This window comes from Gymnoscopelus microlampas (assembly GCF_963454915.1).
Source record: "Gymnoscopelus microlampas genome assembly, chromosome: 5".
NCBI lineage: Eukaryota > Metazoa > Chordata > Actinopteri > Myctophiformes > Myctophidae > Gymnoscopelus > Gymnoscopelus microlampas.
In genome coordinates this window covers 24,007,015-24,030,960 of record NC_139942.1, presented here as the reverse complement: position 1 = coordinate 24,030,960, position 23,946 = coordinate 24,007,015, and the positions used below count along the sequence as shown (strand labels likewise).

Here is a 23,946-nt window from a genome sequence, read left to right as displayed (position 1 = left end):
AAGCAATTTACTTGGTATTACCTGTGGCCGTGGCTATTTCATAGCTGTTTTAACACAATTCATTCAATTCATTCAATTCATTCAATTCATTCAATTCGGCTGTAATGTATTTGGAGTGGTAGATTATGGATCCCACAATGGGAATTACCATTGTTATGATTATATGATTAGGACAGACGTGTATCTGCCTGACGCAGTAAATACATTGATTCACTCTCATCTGCATAAGCACATACTGTTACACCATGGCTAACTGCTTCATCAGATAGACTGACGCCTGTGCACAATGATACGAGATGCATGTGTTGTTTTCCTACTCGTTCTGTTCTTTTATTTTCTCACATCCAGTACTATATACTGCAGGGGTCTTCAACAGGGGGTCTGGGACCCCTAGGGGGTCTGCGTGCATTGATCAGACACACCGCCTTCTATATAAGCCCATTCAACCCATTACTTATCTTCATTTTAAATCAATGTCTAAGGTTAGAAAATGAAAAACTAAAATAAATACAATTACAAAAATACAATACAATAATACAATTAATAAAAAAAAAAAAAAAAGGAAATGACTGTCCCCTCATACCTTTGTACTTTGACTTTAGTAAAATGTTGTATACTGGACTTTTATCTGTAACAATGTATTTCTATATATGGTATTGCTTTTAATTAAATTAAAGTAGTGACGATAGGTAATAATCAGAATGCATACCCAAAAAAGGTGTAGGTCAATGGTAAAAAAAACTATATGGGATACAAAAATGAAGACTGCACACTTATTCTCTCCCAATATCTATTGGGCTTAAGATGTTAATAATTCACGTTTTGGCCTTTTTGCCTCGACAGGATGTGACTAGCCTCGCGTACACATCCAATACAATGTTTTCTTTTCTTTTTTTGTATCCCATGTTGTCCTCTACAATCTAAAGTGATTGACGTCCTTATCTTTAGCACCTCTATACCTACCATCACTCATACAGTACAGTCTGTATTTTTAAACCCGGTACGCTCGTCACTACCTTTACTCTCTTGTCGTCATTTCAGAGCTAACAGCTGCACTTCATTACTGTACTTCAGTGCTGCTGCTCCAACATTTTATCCAGCGGTTAGATGCACTTTTGGTATGCATCTTTTTCTAACATGCATTGGAACAATGTCGTGTTACTGCTCTATATGTAAATTGTCTCGAGAAAATGTGTGATTTGACACTGTAATAAAATTGAATAGAATTTAAATGAAATGCATTCAAAGTGGATGTTATGCATCATTATGAGTGAGGAGCATCAAGCCCTACCCATTTTATCATTTCATAAATATAGATAAACATCACTGAGAAAAGAAGCATTGATTTTTCTCCATTCCCAAAAAGAGTACTTTTTCTGAAAACATTTGGGTTTCCATCCCACTGCCTTATTATACGGAGGTAGGCAGCTGCAGTCATCAGGGAGGCAGGCCTCATGGAGGCCCCTAATGAAGGCAGCTGTCGTTAATGCTGTATAAGGTAGGGTCGTTAGCTCTATGCTGCCAGCTCCACTGTTGTGTACACAGGGTCCTTGAGCCTATGTGCCACGTTGCTCCCTCGGGCTGAGCTAGTGGAGTATACTTTAGCCAGCTAACAAGCTAAAAGCAAATATACAACTATACAAAAAGTTTTTTTTTTTTTTACTACATGAATACTTTGTGCGCACTCATTTCCCAATACAAAGACAAATGTTATATTGTGTGCAGTGTGTGTGTGTGTGTGTGTGTGTGTGTGTGTGTGTGTGTGTGTGTGTGTGTGTGTGTGTGTGTGTGTGTGTGTGTGTGGGTGGGTGGGTGGGTGGGTGGGTGTGTGTGTGTATACATACAGTTTGTGTTAGGCTCTATATAAATCGTTTCTGTCTGGCAGGAACCAGCTAACTCCATTTTTCCGCTTTTGCATTATTTTCCATAAATCAGTGCTATTGAACACCCTTTACGTTAAGCTTGGAAGTCCATTCAGCTGTTCGTATCAATGATGAATAAAACCTCCTAACTCCATTTTTGTTTTGTTTTTTTTCATTACCTGAAAAATGAACATGTTGGAGTTAGCTGGTTGCTGTCGGGCAGAAACCTCTCCATATTTTAACTTTTTGTGTTTTCCCTACTTCATCATCGTAATACAGCATCACACAAAAGCATCAAAAGTAGCAGATCCACAAGCTTGGGGCAAAGCAACGTGGCGCGTTTTGAGCTTGTAGATCTGCTTCTTTTACTATTTTTTTAATTTGAATCCTGAAAAGTAACAGTTTTGGACATATGAGGTTTCCACCCGACAGAGACGATACATAAAAGTTAAAGTTGTCTGTGTCCAGATTATGCCAAATATGGAGAGCCCCAACGTCATCAATGTTAGACATTCCAGACGTCATTCCAATCAGCGTTGTTATACAAAACTGACCTCAGCGCTAGTTGGCATTGTAAGGCAACGGTTACTGTTGTGTTTGGCATCAGACCAGAGCTCGATCAGCAAGAGAGAGAGAGACTGAGGGAGAGAGGGACAGGGGAAGGGAGGGAGGGAAAGGAAGAGAGGGAGAGAAGTTATGTGTGACGTCAGACCAGATCTCGATCAGCACAGAGTGATAGGGAGAGTGAGAGGGGGAGGGAGGGAGGGTATGGAGAAAGAGAGAGCCTATTTTACCACGCAATGCTGGGTACCAAAACCTGAACATGATGACCGATGAAATTATACGTTGTACAACGCTGTATACCTTATATTTTCCAATCCAGTGCTATGTTTTGATATCCCCATATTCGAAAGAAATCAAATAGGCAATGATAATTTCATCAACAAAACCAACAACCCAACTATTTTCCTTCTGTATTGTACTCCAACATGACATGTGGTTCACTGACAACTTAGCCTCAACCACCATCCCTGCAATTTACACATTTCAGAATTGCTGGGCCTGTCAATGGAGAAGACAAATGCCTCTCTTCTTCATGTTGACAATTGACATTTGTTTTGCTGCTGGTCAAACACAACAGTAGAGATGTGGGGAAAAGGGACACGCCTGGTAATGTCTAGGCATGGAAAATCCATGCCAAATTTCTGTTAAGAACACATAAAGCGGTTCATGCTACTTGTGAAAGAATAGCTCATTAAAAAAACAGATGCTTGTAAAAAAATGATGATGCCTGACAACTGCTTTTATGTAAGGACTTTCTTAACCATGGTCTATCGCTGGTCCTCTTAAGTTGTACTTCACACAAAGTGCATGAAGACAAGAGGAGTAATAATGCATGTCAGTGTTATCAAGCAAGAGAGGAGAATCAAAGATAGTTCAGGTTTAATTTGTAACAAAACAGAGAATGTTTACCAAAGAAACCAAAAAGTGTAAAGGGAATATGTGAAGGGCATACTCTCCCTCAAACAGAATTTACATATTTCCTATGATCTGGGACAGCTCAGTCAATAGTTATGGGAATTAGAACATTTCTCTCAAAGGCTAGATGACTGCCAAAATTTTCATCTGTATTATCGTCAAAATGGAGTTGCATTGATAATGACTTGGATTTTAAGTTGGATATTGTAACAAGCAGCACAGAGGAAGGAAAGTTTTCAGGCGATGGCCTATTTAGTACAGCATATATCATTGTGCTGGGCCATTTGCATAAAGTAATTGGTTGTTAAAAGCTAAAATACAATTACACAAAGTCTCTTTTTTATTGCAATGTAGCTGTGTGTGTGATGTGTGTGTGTGTGTGTGTGTGTGTGTGTGTGTGTGTGTGTGTGTGTGTGTGTGTGTGTGTGTGTGTGTGTGTGTGTGTGTGTGTGTGTGTGTGTGTGTGTGTGTGTGTGTGTGTGTGCGCGTGTGCGCGCGTGCGTGTGTATTTCCTTTGTAAATCCTTTCCCCAGTCACCCTCCCCACTTCAACAGATTCTCTCGTGTCTAGCTTTGGGTGTGATATGTTTGTTCAGCAACTGGGGTCTCCCTGTCTCTCCAGCTCTTTAATTAACAGAATTTTCAGGTCGGGATACCAGTTTAATCAGGAGAGAGAAATCATACAGGATACAGGATAAACAAGTTAAATTGGAAGTGATGACACAAATAAATGAGCAGACAAAGTTGGAACTGGAACACTATAAAATTGAAGCTGATAAAGTGATACTCTCTCCTGATTGGATTGGGTGAAATTGGCAACCCAACTGGAAATGTATTTTCTGTTCATTAAAGAGCTGGAGACGGGGAGACCCCTGTTACCAAACAAACACTCTATCAATGACTACTATGAGAAAATAGAGCTTTAAGGTTTCACTCACGCACGCACGCACGCACACACAAAAATACCTGTTAATTTATCAACCTCAATTGTTTGTTTTTGTCATGAGCACAACCAGTTTCACTCTAAACACTGATCAATCACTATATGTGTGCGTTTATTTGTCATTGCTGCATCACATCTGCATTTTACCACTAAACTCGCTCACAGAGGGAATTTATTATGTTTTTCTTTTTCTGTAATCTGTCATCTGTCATATAGCACATACAGCATCTGCAAGTGCTATCACTATATTGTATCGCAATATACATACTGTATCGCCTCTGTCGGGTGGAAACTCTGTACTGTATGTCCAAAACCGTTACTTTTCAGGAGATGGAAACGAGAGCCTGTGTTCCAATGGATCCAATGTAAATATTATTCAGTCACAAATTCTAATTTTCATCACTTCAACTTTAACTTTCAACAATTTCAAAAATGGCATTTCTGCAAGCTCTCAACCCGTCGCATCGTGACTCGTTGTGAGCTTGTAGATCGGCTATGTTAGCTACTTTTTTATGACACTTTAATATGATAAAGTAGGGCATTGATTTACAAAAAAAAACATAAAAAGTTGAAATATGGAGATAGGTTTCTACCCGACAGCAATGATATAATACCATACACTTAAGGCTTAACTCACAGAGGGAATTATTATTTTAATTTTTATGTCATCACCTATAGCACATCTACAAAACACAAGTGATAAGTGTTCAATGTATCAATATACATCATCTGTATATACAATGTCAAGGGACACAGGTCAAACATAATTGAACATCAAACTGTACATACGCATTTGACTATTACATGTGTAATTACAAATATTGAAGAGTGATTCTTGCAGACCGCGATTCATCACATGCCATCTGCAGTATGTCTAAGGGCGACAGTATATGTTGGAGGCTCTCCCATCATATGCATACATATATAATTATGTTTGAAAGGGGCGCACCTCTAACAGGTGTTCTTCAACGCCAAGAAACCTACAATCCAGCATGGAGGTGGTTGAAGTCATGTACACCGTAGGTGCTCATAATTTTAGCATAGTGCATATGGAGGAATTCTTGGGATCTGAAGAATGTCAAAACATCTGGATCTGCTGGAGACTTTTTTGAGAATGTTTTAAAACCCTGAAACTAGGACACCAATGAAAGGAAATTGTATGTCATTAAGACTGTGAATGGCTAGTTTTGTCTCGCAAAAGAAAAACAAATAGACAGAAAAAGATGTCCATGGAGTCGGGTGAATTCACAGATCATCGCGAAACCCGTGAAGATGTGCTTATCTCTCTCTCTGCCTCACAGGAGGTCATCATCATCGAACAGGTCTTCAAAATCTGCGGATGGTAAATCAAAAAAACATCTGCTATATTAGACAGAAGTTATAATACAGCATGACCACGGTGGTCGTATTTAAAACATTTTTTGCAAGGAAGGCATTTTCTCATAAAGCAGCCTAATAGGTCGGTGGGTTAAAAGGGGGCGAGGGGTGATAAAAGTAAAAGGTCTGGGAACACACTTGCTGCGCTGTCCATGTGTCCTTCCTGTGGGCCTTTACGTTTGTGGGGTCAGAGGCAGAACTGTACCGACATGCTTGGAAAAGAAATGACTTAAAAAGAAGTCTGGCCTGGCCATCTGCACTGCCCTGGACTAGCCGGGTTTGCATAATGTATGAACTATTAATAGATCTAAATAAAGGTCTCATGCACATAAAAGTAAAGGTATCATGCACATTATATCACCAGTAAAGTGGCCATATAAATAGACTTAAATACTGGCCTGGCCTTCTGCACTTGTACTGGTCTGGTAAGCATAAGGTATGAACCATTTGTAATGAACATTACAACATAACCAACAAATGGTTAAACATTAAGAATACTGATAAATATGGATAGACTGAATATAAAGTGCACACACTGAAGAGTGTGCACCCTGAAACCTGAGCACAGGTCTGCAAAAAAAGATGTCATCAGTCAGAGGGAACATGGAAACCACTACTCACAACAAGAGAAAAACAATATTTTGAGCCAAATTAAAGACCAAAAACATTGCCTACATGACTGGAATTTGAGGATGACACAACAGCGTGTGACATGTTCCAAGGTTTTATTGGGTGATACGCTGCAGGGACCTTTTTATATTTTTAAGAGCCTCTTTAGTAGACATTCTTGTAAGTTCTATTTCACCTTTTCTTCTCACGGGGTAGGGGCAAGGCTAAATGTTCAGTCATATTGAACGCAAGTGTTAAATTCTCAAGTTGATGGCTTTAGGAACCTTAGTAACACTTTTAACAAAAGATGAGCCCTTTTTTTCTTATCTTATTTTTCATTATTGTTAGCTAACGACTTATTTTGTATCTCTCTACTCTTTCCTGTGTTTTATGCCTACTGAGGTGCGACACCTGAATTTCTCTCAGGATGAATACAGGTCTGTTTGTCTGACTACATCACTTTCAAGGTCTGTCTGTCTGTCTGTCTGTCTGTCTGTCTGTATGTCTGTCAATTCAGTATTAATCTATGTATCATTGCACAACATGCATCTTTTTATCATACAAAAACAGACCCTGCCTACTTTTGAAATGGCCTTATACAAGGCAGATCCTGCCTGCAGTGCAGAGGAGGTCCACATTGAACCTGTGAGGCGTAAGCTGAGAAGTCGCTACCGTTTGATGTAGCTTCGCCCCAGGACAAAGATCACACTTAATTATAAAACTCAGTTAGTAGAGGGAAAAGAAAAAAAGAGGGGGTAGGGGCAGTTGGGGAAAAGAGAGATGTGGGACTAGTAAAGTTATTTCCTGCTGTTACTGAGCCCACAGTGTTTAGACACCCAGGAGTGAAAAGAAGGTATGTGCTAATAGATTCAATCTGACTTGACTGACAACTTCTCATTTAATATGTTCAAAATATGTTCAAAATTCATAATCACTTCCAGTGGCTTATGTCTGAAATCTAATTCATCTTTACATTTGCACCATCAGTATAAGTGCAGTGGTTCTCAAAGTGGGGTCCAGGCATCCCAGGGGTCCTTAGGGGGTCCCCAGCTAAATTGGTTGATATACAGTAGCATCAAAAAGCAGTTAGAAAGTAACCACTTTAACCCTATAAACATCAGCTATTTGAAAATGGCCGATCTACAATCTCAGCTCACAACGGGTCACATCTGCTATCGTTTTTTAAATATATTTTTAAACATTTTAACAACAAAAATCTTGTATGGGGTCCCTGGCACACAGTGTTTTTGTATGGGGGTCGCAGCCAAATACAGATTAATTTGGGGGTGCTTCACATGAAAAAGTTTAAGAACCAATGCACTAGTGCATTACTTGGTGAGTCTGAGTCACTATGCAGGTAAGGCTAGAAGCTACTATAATAAAATAAAAAAGTAACATTACTGAGGACATAAATTGAGACCTCAATGTTTTAATTTGAGTTTGTTAGTTGATTAAAAAAAAGTTCATAGCAAGCTACAGCTTCAGGATGACATTTTTTTTTTTTTTACCATTGAAGAAGTCCAAATGAACAGCTTTTTCATTTGCAGCCAAGTCCATCAGCAGTCCTGTGCTTCCCCCCGCCTGCCAGAACACAAAAATGCAATGCAGAAGAAAGAATAAAGTTAAACTAGTCATCTAGATAAGATAAGATAAGCCTTTATTGATCCCCTGAGGTTCATTCAAGTTCCATTGCAGCAACTAGCCTTGGACAAGACAGACAGACAGACAGACAGACCTTACAGCACTTACAGCAGTAACACTGGAGAGGTACAGGTAAGAGTAAAAATATATATATATATATATATATATATATATATATATATATATATATATATATATATAGCTTAGATTCTGGAACCAAATATCTGCACTGGGTCTCTGAATGAGTTAACATTATGTACAGTCTATCAATAAATATAAATGTACGATCAACATTGAATATATGAATAAATAATTAATTAATGACTATATGCATGAATAATACAGTCTATCAACAGATAAAAAGAGATACAGAACAGATAGATACAACTAGCCAAGCAACTACTTCTAATAGTGTGTACACTCTAATTAAGTCCTAGAATGGCTGTGAATCACAGTGATGTTACTTGTCATGTATTCCATTTACAAAGATCACCCCTATGTCCTCCTATGTCGGTGCAAAGCAAAGCAAAGCAAAGTTTGTTGTTTACCCAGGGTGTCGGACTAAGCACGAAGCTTGTTTCCAGCCGGACCCTGCATGGAAGCCTTGCTCAAGGGCTATTCAGTCCAGCAGTCCAGAAAGTACTGCTGCATGGACAGATATGAAATCTTACTTTGGGGAGCAGTGGTGGAAAAAGTACTCACATTTATTTGAAATTATTTTTCCAAATAATTGTAGTGTAGTAAAAAAGTACAATATTTCCCTCAGAGATGTAGTGGAGTAAAAGTAAAAGCAATGAAAATTGGAAATACTCCAGTAAAGTAAAAAAAATACCTCAAAAGTGTACTTAAGTACAGTACTTGAGTACATGTACTTAGTTACTTTACACCACTGCAGATATGAAAACCTCCTTTGGGGAGCATAGTGGGGCACTCAATGACAGGTGCGTCAATTGCAATTGATGTGGGTAAGTAATCACACCTGTGTGCCCCAGGTGTGACATGCCGCCCATACGTGAAGTTTATGTTTTATGTTCAGAAACCAGAATCAGTTCAGCAATGACTTCTGGATCCAACAGGTAGGTGAATGTTGTCTGCCTGTGTGTTTCTCGTGGAAAAGTGGAGATGTTTTAATTAACACACGTTTTCTGCCACAATTTTAACTTTCAAATGTATATGAAAGTAGAGGAGAATAGAATAGCTGACTCCGGGTCGCAGCAATTAATTATTGGGTGAGTAGTGTAACAACACACGCAGCCAGCGCCACATGTAATGATGACGCAGCGATGACTCGCCGACACAGGAGGGCAGTGTAGCCCTGAAACATGACTGTCATAATCATGACAGTCATGGATGAACTTCAGCTGGTGTTTGCACTTTCTCCCTTTTTGGCCCGTACATCTACATACACGTTCAGATTTCAAATATAAAGTGCTTACCTCATGGCCAGGGATATCACAATTCTGTTCGGCCCCGCATACGTATCCATATCTATCGTATTGGTCAATAAAAAGCATTTTAATCGGATCCATTTTCTCCTTTTTCCTCCATATGCTTTCAACTACGCGACCCCTATCACTTGGGAGGTGTACTGCACTCTAATACGCTATGAGAAAATGGCCACCGATCGGATTCAAGTGCTTTTCATTGAACAATACGGAATATACGGGTACTTCTGAGGGCCCGAACATAATTGTAACATTCGTGGCCATGGGGTAAGCACTTTATATTTGGAATCTGAACGTTTATGTAGATGTAAATGGAGAAAGTGCAAACACCAGGTTGAAGTTCATCCATGACGGTCGTGACAGACGACCGTCGTGTGATCCATAGCTAGTCTATTATGGAACACATAAAATGCATGTATTATTATCACAGCCACTAACAGCTAACTAACTCTAATTACACATAGGCCTACGTATCATTTTGACACAGCTGACGTGGCCATCAAGTCTGTTTAAAGAATACTGTGTTTAATAATGTTTGCCAACAACACTTGGTCAGACACAGATTAACTATAAACAACTAACTAACCTCGTCCAGATCCACATAAGGTCCTGCTCCTTCAGGGAACATTTCATCAACTGCTGGCTTCATCATACCGGTCGAGTTGGACTGATCCTTTAGTGGCATAGATTAATAAAATGTATATGTCGTTCACTTGTTATCACTGAAGCAGAAACACTTCAATGTGCTGCTGGCAAAACACAGCTACTGTACCATAGATCTATTGTACGCAAGAGAACCCAACAGTGTTGCCACATTTTGTGAGAGAAATAAGCAACCAGGTCTAAGAAAATAAGCCCAAAAGAAGCAATTTAGGCCACATGAGCGCTTTAAACCTATGCATCAGCCATTTGAAAATAATAGCGCATTTGCTATTTTCAAAAAAACTTAGAACAAAATGTGGAATATTTTTTTGAAACATTCTAACAACATATGCGCTCCACTGACCCTGGGCACAAAACATTTATGAAAATATTTGAGAACCACTGGTTTATTTTTGGGGAAGAAAGCCTAAATAAGCATGTACACTTTGAAACAAGCCCTAAAAACCGCAACCTGCAACTACCAATATATTTACCAGCAACTTTACAGAAAAAGAAGCCAAAAGTCGCTTATAATAAGCCGACATGGCAACACAAGAACCAAAACGTTTAATCCGGTCCTGCATGAAAACAATTCCGGTAAGAAATTGAAGTTAAGGTGTAGAGTTCCACTTGCGGTGCGTGCTGCTGATGAGAGAGATTTTTCTGTTTTATTTTATATTATACTTTTAGTAATGTTTTTGACAGTGGTGGAATTACTCAGATAGTTTACATAATGTCTTAAATAAAAGAAGCAAGTAAGAGTCATGTCAACTCATTTCAAATCCCTAACCCAAAAAAAAGAAAGTAAAATACAAAAAATATTAATATTCTTATATCAAAAGGATGTATTTTCTTCCTGTAATACAAAATATGAATGTGTGATACATAGGGTTGAACAATTTCAACAAGTAGCCTAATATTATGACATCCACTGTATAGGAAAGTATTTATTATCAAAGTAAGTAAAAGTATACTCATTATGTACAATCATTATTTAGGCTACTGAAAAAATAAATATATATAGAGTATATTACAGAAATATAATTATTGAAGCATTAATATGTTCTGCTTTGTTTATATGTTGTTTGTTTTTTGTGGGGAAAATTGTGTGTGTGTGTGTGTGTGTGTGTGTGTGTGTGTGTGTGTGTGTGTGTGTGTGTGTGTGTGTGTGTGTGTGTGTGTGTGTGTGTGTGTGTGTGTGTGTGTGTGTTTGTATGGATACATACAGTAGAATAGATAGATTAAAATAAATGTGAAACAATTATATCATATAGATTTGAATAGACTGATATATAATAATTATAACTTCGCTGATTTATATTTTCTGAATCCACAAAGTGACTATATTTCCCTCTGAAATGTAGTAAAGTAAGAGTGTAAAGTAGCAGAAAAGGGTTTTACTCAAGTACCTCAACATTGTACTCAAGTAAAGTACTTCAGTACTTTGGAATATATGAGCATCTTCTAAAATTCTGAGTATTAATTAAATTCTAAAGTGATAGTATGAGCCTCGGTGGCAAGTGGACAAAAAAAGACTATTCCAGAAGCAACGGCTGAAGGAGTGCAGACAAGTCAATTATGAAGTTCAAGGCTCTGCAACATTTCCAAATGATGTAAGCTCTGACATTTTTATAACAAGTTGCATTTATGCAGTGCCAGTGGTGGAAAAAGTATTCAAATGTTTTACTTAAGTAAAAGTATCGATACTGCAATGTAGAAATACTCTTTTACAAGTAACAGGGTTACCACTCATCTCACTGAAAATAGCAGAACCACAAGCTCACAAAGCTTGTAGATCGGCTATTTTCAAATGGCCGAAATGTGTACAGGGCTGAAGTGGGTAATATATGTTTTGTAATAATAAATCTACAAAGTAACTAGTAACTAAAGTTTCCAAATAATTGTAGTGGAGTAAAAGTGAAATATTTGCCTCTGAGGTAGAGTGGAAGTAAAAGTAATGAAAATTGGAAATACTCCAGTAAAGTAAAAAAAAATACCTCAAAATAGTAAGTAAACCTACTTAAGTACAGTACTTAAGTAAATGTACTTACTTTACACCACAGTACCATCAGAGGAGATGGCTGCCCTGCACTGGGGTGGCAAAAACTGTTAAACAACTATTCACTTCTTTTCAAGTCCATGGCATGGACTCCATGCTTTTTCTGGCCATGGGCTGAATTTTTCTAAGCTCATATTTTCTTGTGATCAGGAAATATATTACAAATGTATGATGGGGCTGAGTCACCCTTTAAAATGGTTTGTAGTAGTAGGCCATACAGTATGTACAGTAGGCCTCTATAGTAAAATAGCTTGTTCACAAACCCTGGTTTGTTTTGAGGTTTGCTCAGCAGTGAAAGTGACCAGTATTTAAATGAATTAAGCTCACATGGTATGGATTTTGCTGATTTTATTTATCCTAATACGGGGCAGTGTATTTTCAATTTGAGACAAATTACACAACCCTAATATGATTACATATACTGTAACTTTATCTGTAATATTGACTGCTGTTATAATGAAAAAATAAGGCTTTAATAACTAAGACAAGACTGTACAGAATATTCCTAAAGTCATAATTATGTGAATATTAGTCAGTTAGTCAATAATTCAAAAACATGACAGAAAGGATTTCCCCAAATATTCCCTGTCAACAACGCCATCTTGTGTCGTCTTTCCAGTGCTGCCCTTCGCTCACAGAGCTCTGTCACAGCCTTCTGTCACAGCCTTGCTGCTTGCTGGCGACCATTCTGCTCACGTCAATGTTGTTGTTGGTGAATACTTCTTTAGCTTTCTCGACGGCGGCACCCGGCAGGGTTCGTGTTCGGCTCAGGATCCACGCAAAGTCGACGTGGAAAAGCCTCAAGACATCTGTGCAGGAGTACACCAGGGCTGTGTTGACATAGTCTGTAGCCAGGATCCAGTAGGGTGAGTAGGGTAGCACTGTTTGATACACATGTAAACAAAGGTGAACATATAGGATACAGATTTGTGAACACACACACACACACACACACACACACACACACACACACACACACACACACACACACACACATACACAAGGTGCATCACATGATCCTGATCAAAAAGCACATCACATGAAGATGAAGTCCTTCATGGTTTGCATCATGTAAAGCCTGATTTATTTATCTGTACGAGTCCGACAATGTCAAAATGTAGGCATACGTCATGCTCACCATAGGAATAGCTGATTCCCAGCTTGGCAGGATTCTTCAGGTCCTCTGTTACTCCAATGCCTTCAATTCGTCTACACTCTCCCTTTCTGTCATATTGCATATTAAAATTCAGTTTCAAAGAAGTGGACAATATGGGCTAAGCCATACATAATTGAACAAAAGTGATTATGGTATTGTACTCACAATATTTCAGAGCTGACCACTCGAATGGTGCTATCTGCCTTCATGGTGAAATTGGTCTCAATGCACCTTCCCTTCTCAAACTGGGCCGGCAGTTTGGCAACTTCAAACCATCTCCCCATAAACTACGAGAGCAATACACAAGCATTCAGAGAATATAATTATGCTTTAAACTGCGAATAGGCCTCCTATCAACTCCACACCTGCATTACCATTGATAATCAATGTAATGCAATCTTCCATTTAACCATTAAACAATTAATATTATAATAACAAACCAAAACAATCTACAAATGATCTGAATGGTTTGATTGTGTTTATATGCATTGTGTTAATATGCATTTCTAAGTTACAAGCCTTCATTGGAAGAATGTTTGTTGATCATTAAAAGTTGTTTTCAACATATTGTGGGTTTGCAATTATGATTCAAGTTGGAAAAGGTTTCATCCACAAAATGAATCAACTTAATGACTGTCTGCCCAGCATTGGTATATGAGGGTAATATATTCTATATCTAAATCAGGTGGTACCTGTTTTATGTTGAAGGTAGCTTGGACAGATGGCTCTGGGCATGGGCCCCAGTGTGGCACCTGGGCACGGATGAGGGGGAGGAGTAGTGGAAGTAATAGAGCAAATGATGGACTCATGGTCACAGGGCCTTGGTCTGCTGGAAAGGATTAGAACCCACGGGTTACAAAACTATCACCAAACAGTAAAGCTAAACAGTTTTCAGCTGCAATAAGTGAAAATGTGACACTTTTGTCGCCGAAGAATGATTTATACTTAGTCGTACAACGTAGTATAAGTCATTCTTCACATTGTGTCACATTTTCACTTATTGCAGAAAATAAGTATTTTTTGTTGAGCGAAACATCACAATACACTGTTGTAATGTACAACACAAATCAGGCCTGAGCTAAACAAGCAGGGACATTGTAAGTTCCAGTTGGTCTTGGTAACTACCCAAAACATTTACCAGTGAGAATTGCAGGAAAATAGGGCATGGTTAGGTATTTATGTTTGTGGAAGAAGTAGGAACTGGAGATTATGAAAGATGATGTGCCATCCTTACTACCCAATAGATAGAATAGACCAAATAAAGAAGAGTGTAAAAACAGAGTGGCAGTTCTATTGGCTTTCAAGAAGAGATGTTACAAAGTACATGTACTGTATGCAGCAAGACATTCACACAGTGCCTTGGCTAATAAGTGAAACAAATAATCAGAATCAGAAAGACTTTATTCTATTGTCACACCTTAAAAAATACTTTACAGTAAAAGAAGGGTGAAATTAATTTGCCAGGGCTCCTCAGACTTGCAGTTCCTTAATAAAAACAGAATACAACTATATATAAAAACATCAGCACATAAAAAGCTGAAGTGTTAAAATAAAAGGTACTTCAATTTAAAAATAATTTCATATTATTCACTAAAACATCACCTTTAGTGTATGTCAGAATGTTATTTATTCAAAAGTCTTATCGCTTGGTAAATGGAAGTTCTTTGTGTTCTTTCTGTCTTGCCCACAAGGCTTTGGTATTTTGTCCCGTTTCGATGGAACCGCGACTCTACAAACCTTCCATAGTTCGGGTGATATGGGTCCTCACTAACACGCTATCAGTTTTGACGAATAAATCTTTCCTGATGATATCCAGTCATTGAACCATTTTGAAATAAATCTCTACAATACTTTACATCAACAAAAATCACATCTTACCGCTGTGGAGTGATGGTAAAGATATGTTGTGTATTCCTTGGAGAAGCACTTGACTATTTACCAGAGTAGTTCTCTCTGTGAGGTTTTGCAACACAGAACCTTGTGTCATCAATTGCTGCCTTTGTATAGAGCTGGCTGCTGGCCTTATTTAGGACATGAAGTAAGGCATTAGCAAATTGGAGTCATGGGCCACATACCAGTAGAAATGTTATAAAACAAACTAAAAAGTCCCTTCCCTTAGATGCATAGCCCTTTCGACTTCTGATGTGTTGGCTGGGGCATGTTTGATATTTTCTTTTTAGAGAGTTTGTTAAAATATTATCTTTAGACAAACATTTTCTGGAACTGTTATTAAAAACAGTTCCAGAAAATGTTTATCTACAGACATAAAGGTATTCATAACCCTGATTGAAAGTTAATGTTTAGAGCCAAGATGTGTTGGATTGTCTCTGGTGAAAAATATAGGTCCTGTACAACTCCCTGCTCCGTTTAGAAAGTTACAAAATAACACACATTTTAAGATTGACCACTTTTTCATTGCTATTAAATATTGACAGCAATGGTCATTCCACCTCCAATACACATATTATAATGTCATGCTGTATTGCAGAGTGCTGTGGAGGAATCTGTTCACTACTAGGGGCACTGGTTCTCAATGTTTATCTGGGGGACCCCTAGAGGTCATTGAGGGGGTTCCAGGGGGTCCCCAGCTAAATGATTGATTTAGGAACCAAATGCACGGTTCTGTAACTCCATACACATGTACAAAAGGAAATATGTGGACTTAATGCGTATATGTGTAATGCATATTAAACTGGGGCTCCCTAGACAAAAGTGAAATGGTGCCAACACCCTCATTGGCTATTGTCCAGGGGAGCTTATTCATATTCATATTAAATTAAGTCAAGTGCTAAAGGAAAAGGCAACTTTTTGCCCATGGCCAAGTTGATGCGGGTGTAAATTATATAAGCTATGATATGTAGGGTGTGAAAAGTGTGGGCAAAGCACTTATTAGTGTTTAAATCGTAACCCGAGAAGTATCTGGCCTCAAGCTTTGCTCAGTCTGATCAGACAGTCTGTTGAAGAATGTCTACATTGCCTACAGTGTTGCTGCTGTAACAGCTGTATTGAAAGTGCATTTGACAAACACCTTGAACTTTGAACTTCACAGTAATGTTATACAGTAGTATTAATAATACACACACACACACACACACACACACACACACACACACACACACACACACACACACACACACACACACACACACACACACACACACACACACACACACACACACACACACACATACTGTACAAAGAGACCCATGTAAAAATGTATACACACAAAATGAGCAGCCTTCTGTCAATCACAACAAAGTCTGCTCAAATATTTCCCTTTTGAAAGACCACAGGCAGACCTAAATGTCCGGATTATTACTGTAAGTCTTGACTGAGTATTGATGAAAGCGTTTGTATTTCTGGCGTTTTGGAAATAGATACTGTAACACTACAAATAGTGGTTATCAATTACCATCAATCAACGTTGAGTTATACATCAAAAGGCCCTGTTTCCAGCGAAAATGTTCACTTTTTGTATGGTATACCTGGCAAAGCCTTATTGAAGAGAAGGCACAAGCTACATGTACTGTAAATCCTTTGAAGGTCCTGGATTTTACTAGTCAGTATAGAGAGATGCTCTGAGAAAAAAGGAAAACGGCACCTGAGATCCTGAAAACATTTATTAAATGTATTAATAATAATGAATTACATAAAACTGCTGATGTTTAATCAGATAAAAGTTTTCACACAGAAGCAGAGATGGACATTTTGAATGAGATCCTGACAATGCTATATGACAAGCAGAGTGCTTATCACATGCTAGTACAAACAGCCTTTAATCTAGACTGCTGCTACCTGTGTACACACAGGGGTCATGGAGGTCAACGGTCAAGCATAGGTTAAGACATGTGAACATGTGTGGATATGTTATGTTGGTGTTTATGAACACATCGCTTGGGAATATTGCCTGCTGGTGAGGGAATGCAGTGATATAATAAGCATGACATTACTGTGACCTAAAGATTGGTTCTTTGAGAGCTTTTTCCAGCAATTATGAAAATGAATTACAGCTGGAGTGAATTTGAATAAAGAATACAATCTGATTATCCAAACAATGATATAATTTTAATGGATATATTGTATATTGCCTTTGGTTTATGCCCCTGTATTTCAATTGTATTTCTGACCATTTGTCTTTGTGAATGACCCTGTCTGTAACCGGGTGGAGGGGCTCAAAAGGTTAGTTGTGAACAGCTGTACTATATGCATTGTTGAAGATTTGTTGTTGTGTTTTGAATGTGGGAAAAGGTCTTTATACTTACGTCAGTAAATCATTTTAGATTTATATCGGCTTATTGTTTCTGTAAGTACTATACACTGTGATAATTAACATATTACCACATTTGACAACTGATTATGTTGCTTCGTATTGGCTGCGGTTGACCTGCTCTTGAAAATTACTGAGATTGTTGAGTATTTGGTTAAGAAAACAAAACAAGGAGGACTTTCTACAAAAACAATTTCCAAACTTTCCAAACCAGCCCAATCACTCTGCAATTGACTGTATCTACAAAGGGCTTAATTTCATCTATATATAACCAATTAAATTCATTGAACCCAGAAACTCTTAACCGTCTTAAGACAGCCTGGGAGCAAGACCTAGGGGTGACACAACATGGGAGACTGCTCAGACACTCCTCAGAGCAGAAATTGAGAAGCTCCTCAATCTGTGCTAGATAAATACAAGATTATTCATTGTGTTCACTACACTATTGCAGGCTAGCAAGGATATTTCCAGATATTAGTGATGTGTGTAACCGATGCAGACAACCTTCTGCTGATTTGTCACATTATGTTTTGGTCATGCCCTCGGTTGCTGGATTTCTGGACAGACATATTCACATCCTATTCCGACATATCAGGGTTAGCTATCCCACCCAACCCTCTAACGGCCCTGTTTGGTGTTCTCCCTGGGACTAACATCCCTCTACACCTGAGAATAATAAAGAGAATAATCTCTTTTACCTCTCTTTTAGCAAGACGTCTCATACTCCGCAAATGGAAACAAGTTAATCCACCTACTCATAATGGATGGATAAAGGACGTACTATTCTATCTCAACCTTAAAAAGATTAGATTTTCACTCAAAGGTTCTTTGAGAATTTACAAGCAAACATGGATGCCTTTTGTGGACTATATGTAAAGACCTTGACAATGGCTCCAGAGGAGAGCGATAATTGAATGGTCAATACATGGGCTTACATTGTACAGTACGTGCGAACTGGTGCCTATGCACACACAGGTGTGTTTATTGTATGTAAGAATTTTTGTATGCCATTTGTATAGGTTTGCTTTAATTACCAAAATAGTTCCAATACGAACGTCTACCCATGCCTGCTCAAACATTGTTACTGTTGTTACGGTCATTGCTATCGTTGATATTATTACTATTAACACTATAAGATTTTTATGTAATATCTTTTATTTATTTTCTATTTTTATTATTATTTCCTTCTGTTTTGTCTGCATCTGGGAAGAGTGGGAGGGTGGGAGTGAGAAAGGGTGGACGGGTGGGAAATGAGGGGTATTTATGCGTTCTCACAACCCAATAAACAGATAATTAACAAAGTCAATATACGGTAGTAATTGTGGTCATATTTATCATACATGTTCTATCAATCGATATTTTAGCTTAGCCTGGTAAACCATCCCAGTCGTGTGAATTCACATTATCATGTGTCTACTGCAGACCAGTCTGGCCCCAAGTGCTGGGTGGACGTTTTGCAGAAACTAAAAAGTGGAAGGGATGGTTTACCAGGCTAATTTAACTGGTCTTGAAGTGCTTCAAGTAAAAACCTGTTAAGTCATTTACAGCATTCTTCGGAGAAACTCAATTATCACAAACATTGTTATATTTACTGACAGAGTGAATTCCATCTACTTATAGAATAATGAGGCTTATTCCACACTTTCATCTCAGAGCCATACATAGTCACACAATGAAGAATAAGTGAAACCTATTTTCAACAAATAAAACTAAGTCATCTGAGGTGGAGATGTGGCCGGAGTATTTCCCTCAGTATACCGTTAGTGGTTATCCTTTAACAACGACCCACATGTAGTCAAACTGGCCTGAGAATAGGACATATTGGGAGGTCAAAGGTTATTTGTCAAGCCATCTTCGAAAACAAGAAAATACATACAGATCCATGCCTCCTTCTAACACATGACCCAACAGTTGTCGATCAGTGTAGATCATTGGTTCTCAACATGGGGTCTGGGGACTCCCATGGGTCCTTGAGGGGGTCCCAGCGGTCCCTAGATTAATCATTGATAGTTAGGAACTAAATGGACATTTATGGTTCTGTAACTTGGAGATTGCACTTGGAACCCTTACAGATCCATTTGGTTCCATTAATACCCTTTTAGAGTTAAATACACTGAGGATTTTCCAATGGATTCTTGTGTTTATCATTAATTCTGTTATGTTAACATAACATTACACTACCAACAGATATCTTCAGAATTAAAGGTATTGCAGTGACTTTAAGTATTTGATTGTCCAATATGTATAAATCCGTACCTACTGTATTGTGCAAACCCAATTTAGACAGGTATTGAGAATATGGTGGAAAGAAAGTTTGAAAAACCAATAACATTCCACATACAAATCTTTTATGTTTGTCACAAGCATTGTTAGCTAAACAAAAACTCTCCTGGCTGCTACTATAATCTGATTGATCCAATAACCTTTCATCTGTGGCTGAAAGGTTTGAATAACGTAATAATTTGAACAGGTGCCAACTCTCACACCAACACTCCACTGCTTGCTAAACATATGTCAACAAGGAGGAGGGAAGGGAAGTGATGTAACCTGCAGACCCCCTTGTACTTATATAAAAGTGCACCCAAAACTGTGAACTTCGCTGAAACCAGTTAGTTCTCTTGAACACATACAGGTAAGGGTCCAGCTATCTCTCTTCTTTTTCCGTGTCTGTCAGTGTCACTCTCTCAAGATTAATTTATAGTCCTTTTTTATATTTATATATTTTTGGATAGTACAGTGGAGACTGACAGAAAACAGGGAGAGAGTGATAAGCAGCAAAGGTCGTCAGGCTTGGGAATCGAACCTGTTCTTAACTCATTTTCAAGCTAACAATTAATGGTTACCTTGAAAATAAGTTATTTTCAAGCTAACCAATAATGGATGGCTAACTATTAATGGTTAGCTTGAAGAAGAAGAAAAGTAATTTTCGATGAGCACATATAAATTCAGCCTCACGCCTGTCTTTCCTCAGCAGTAGGACTTAATGAATGATGCTCTGTTGTATTTAGCGTATACACAACTACAAACTTCTGATATTCTCTGCAGGTTCTAGTGAGAAGATGAACGCCATCCAGGTGATTTCTGTGACTCTGCTGTGCGTTGTGGCAGCCAACGCTCAGGTCTACAAGCCTGGCAAATGCCCCAATCCTGCTGTTCAGCAGAACTTTGATCCTACCAGGGTGAATATGGAAATACTATATTATACTGTTTATCTGCCCTTGGTTTTAATGTTTGCTACTATCTGATGTTAAATTTGCAACACATAAAGGAGCAACACATAAGGGTTTCTTTACTAATTCAAATATCCATCCATGAATACCGTAAAATATACTTCTGCCATTTAAAGCTGCAATCTGTAGGTTTCATGTCCTACCCGAGACTCAAACCCCGGTATCCCGCATGGTAGAGTAAGGTTCTACCGTTCTTAAGGGAACCTCCACTTACCCAGGGGAAATACAATATTATGCTGATGAGCTTCAGGCAGTACTACTACTTATCAAGCAATAGATGTCCCGACACTAGGGTCTAAATTTCTCAACCGAAGAGTACCACCTCCAACCACTGCAGGTGACCAGGTGTAGGCCTACTAGATACTATTGTATTAAATACTCTACCAAACAAATACTGTACGTTTTGCAGCTTTAATAATCCCATCTACCAAAACATGCTGTAGCACACGTGAGTGTTTCCTACATGACCTTCTGTGTTGTGTGCTATGCCCCTGCAGTACATCGGTAAGTGGTACGAGATCCAGAAGCTGCCAAACATGTTCCAACGGGGAGAATGTGGCACTGCCCAGTACCATCTGAAGAGCGACGAACTTGTTGGCGTGCTCAACAGTGAGCTGCTGTGAGTACCATCTAGGAAAATATGCTCATAACTTAATTTAACTCTGAGAGTGTAATTTGTACATTTGTACACTCTCTGAGGCATACGACAATGTTTATGCCAAAAATTACGTGACACCATCTGTCATGTTTTCAGTTATTTCTGAAGTTTAAATTACGCTTTAGTCTAATTTACGAAGGCAAGACACATTTATTAGGTTTTATTTGGCTCAAATAAAGCTTGCATAAATTCAAATAATTAGTTGAACAGCTTGACTAAGACTATGTGGTGCGAAATACACTTTCTGGGATATTCTTAACCTCTCATCACTCAAAATACAAAAAACAACCTCAATTTAAAGTAAGTAAATTGAGGTTGTCATGTTCAGCCTCCACAGTGAAAAAGGTCCTGTTTGTAAATCACTCCCAGTAATGTTTCAACCATCATGGTACAATGTGAATAAATAAGAAGTTTTTTTAAAGGAGTCAAAGGACAAAGCAACTTTGTTTTATGGTTGTCTCTCGTTTTTAAAACTCTACCTCTCTCAGTGCTGATGGAACCATTAACTCTGTCATTGGAACTGCCAAGATCATGGACCCATCTGAGCCTGCCAAGCTGGGGGTCTCCTTCTCTGAATGTAAGGACCTCAAATGCGTCACGCACCGCCATCTGTAACACTTTCACTTATCAACAGCTAATTTGCTGTCAAACATTGTCTGTGCAGATAGTGGCAAGTGGAACAATTGTAACCACTTTAACCCCGGTGTCCCTATTTTGGGCATGTCATTATAGGCAAAGATTTTCAAAATGTTTCTAAATCATACAATATTTGTTTTTTAAATCACGTGCACTCATCTCCTCTAGTCCAACCCAGAGGTCCCTACTGGGTGCTTTCCAGCGACTACACCCACGCCCTGGTGTACGGCTGCACTGACTGGGGTGCCTTCCATTCGGAGTACACCTGGATCCTGTACAGAGAGCCCGTTATGCCCGAGGAGACCCTCGAGGAGATGCACAGCATCCTGAATTCATTCGGAGGCAGCGTGGACAAGCTGCTCACCACAGACCACGATGAGGTTTACTGTCGCCCCATGTTCGAGTAAACAAACGCACACATACTCGGAGAGAGAGAGAGAGGAGAGAGAGAGAGAGAGAGACTCACTCCTGATTCAGCCTACAGGCCTCTGAGACACAGAATGACTCGGATTCACGACACAGCCTGCTGCAGAGTGTGTTACATGCCTTATGACTGTGCTGTCCTTGTCCTTGATGAAATCTAGTCGATGCAATAAACCTGTAGAAAATAAGTGCACGTGTCATGGTCTCCTTTATCTAGTCTGAGATTCTGTGGTGTCTACGTCTAATACAATATGCATTAGAAGTTACTATAGACCATAGAACATTTAAGGCATTTACCTGATATTTACCTAAAGCAGTTTAACAGAAAGTAATGCCTTTGATTCTGTATACATTATCGGCAGTTCATTTTTATTTGTTAGAGCGGTGGTTCTCAACCTTTTCAGGGCGTGACTCCCCAAAATAATCATATTTGAACTGGGGACACCCCCCCCCCCCCACCCTGACAAGCACTTGGCATTGTAGGAGTTGAGGCATTACATTTAGCTTGACTCGGTTTCACAGATAAATATTGTGAACGCTGCGAGGCGTTGTAGGTCTGCTATTTTCACAATGTTTGCATCTTTCTTAAATTATTTGACAATTTGGCCAATGTTTGACCACTGACCAGTTTTTATGGTATAGTTTGTTGATTACTTTTGATGCAGTTATGGTCTTTTTTCTTTTCTTTCTTTTATTAAAAAAATCTTAAAAGTCCTTAAATTGTAACTTCACTGTCATCTGGGGTATGTCTTACTTCAAATCTTTGGTATGTCATACTCTAGGAATTACTTTAGCATTTTGGACTCTAAATCGATAGTTAAAGTTAAGACTTGATGATGGCCATGCGTGCGGTATGTCAGTTGATATACAACTAAATAATGGCAGTGATGACAGCAACTCCCTCCTAAGTGACAAACATTTTCTGAAACACTTGAATGAGTCAATGACCAATCACATGTTTTATTTATTGCAATGACAACACATCGGTAATTTAGACCAAGAACAAACTTAACTGGGGGATAAATGCCATGACAACTTGCGGGACAGTTAAGACAAGGCCAAGTAGCACATGTAATATTAAAGATTACATATGAAAAAGGTGATATTTTGACAAAAACACTGGATTTTATTTTAAATGCAACTACAATATGAAATTATCAATGAATTTATGGTCAATTTAAACCTCAACTTAGAAAGAAGCCAGGGATGATTAAACCACTTTAACTCTGGCGTCCCAATTTTGGGAATGTCAGGTGGGGGGAAAAAAAACTTTTAATACATGAGTTACAGCGCTGCACAAAATACACATTCAAATGGCAAAATAACTCCACAATTGGAGAAATGTTAAAATAAATAAGCTAATACAATACTGTAGAAAATAAGTGCACGTGTCATGGTCTCCTTTATCTAGTCTGAGATTCTGTGGTGTCTACGTCTAATACAATATGCATTAGAAGTTACTATAGACCATAGAACATTTAAGGCATTTACCTGATATTTACCTAAAGCAGTTTAACAGA

The 23,946-nt window shown here is 38.5% G+C and overlaps 3 protein-coding genes across 4 annotated transcripts; 1 reads left to right on the top strand and 2 right to left on the bottom strand.

Annotated features, from left to right (window-relative positions):
- Positions 1-4,916: 4,916 nt before the first annotated feature.
- On the bottom strand, positions 4,917-10,142 carry LOC311045695 (COP9 signalosome complex subunit 9-like). Its single transcript, XM_084057655.1, has 3 exons — positions 9,942-10,142; positions 7,778-7,850; positions 4,917-5,616 (listed from the first exon to the last, which is right to left on the bottom strand). The coding sequence occupies exons 1-3, from the start codon at positions 10,038-10,040 to the stop codon at positions 5,579-5,581; spliced, it is 210 nt and encodes a 69-aa protein (XP_083913781.1). The 5' UTR covers positions 10,041-10,142; the 3' UTR covers positions 4,917-5,578.
- Positions 10,143-12,389: 2,247 nt separating this feature from the next.
- On the bottom strand, positions 12,390-15,164 carry apoda.1 (apolipoprotein Da, duplicate 1). 2 transcript variants are annotated; one of them, XM_084056634.1, is made up of 5 exons: positions 15,091-15,164; positions 13,905-14,041; positions 13,378-13,499; positions 13,195-13,280; positions 12,390-12,937 (listed from the first exon to the last, which is right to left on the bottom strand). In XM_084056634.1, exons 2-5 carry the CDS (start codon positions 14,019-14,021, stop codon positions 12,702-12,704), a joined length of 561 nt encoding a protein of 186 aa, XP_083912760.1. In that variant the 5' UTR covers positions 14,022-14,041; positions 15,091-15,164; the 3' UTR covers positions 12,390-12,701. The 2 variants fall into 2 exon arrangements, with proteins under 2 accessions (XP_083912760.1, XP_083912761.1); XM_084056635.1 differs by having other exon boundaries at positions 13,905-14,038; positions 15,091-15,158.
- On the top strand, positions 12,834-22,410 carry LOC311044996 (apolipoprotein D-like; the record flags this gene model as incomplete). Its single annotated transcript, XM_084056805.1, has 5 exons — positions 12,834-12,922; positions 20,525-20,658; positions 21,207-21,328; positions 21,856-21,944; positions 22,172-22,410. The coding sequence occupies exons 2-5, from the start codon at positions 20,539-20,541 to the stop codon at positions 22,408-22,410; spliced, it is 570 nt and encodes a 189-aa protein (XP_083912931.1). The 5' UTR covers positions 12,834-12,922; positions 20,525-20,538.
- Between the last annotated feature and the right edge of the window lie 1,536 nt (positions 22,411-23,946).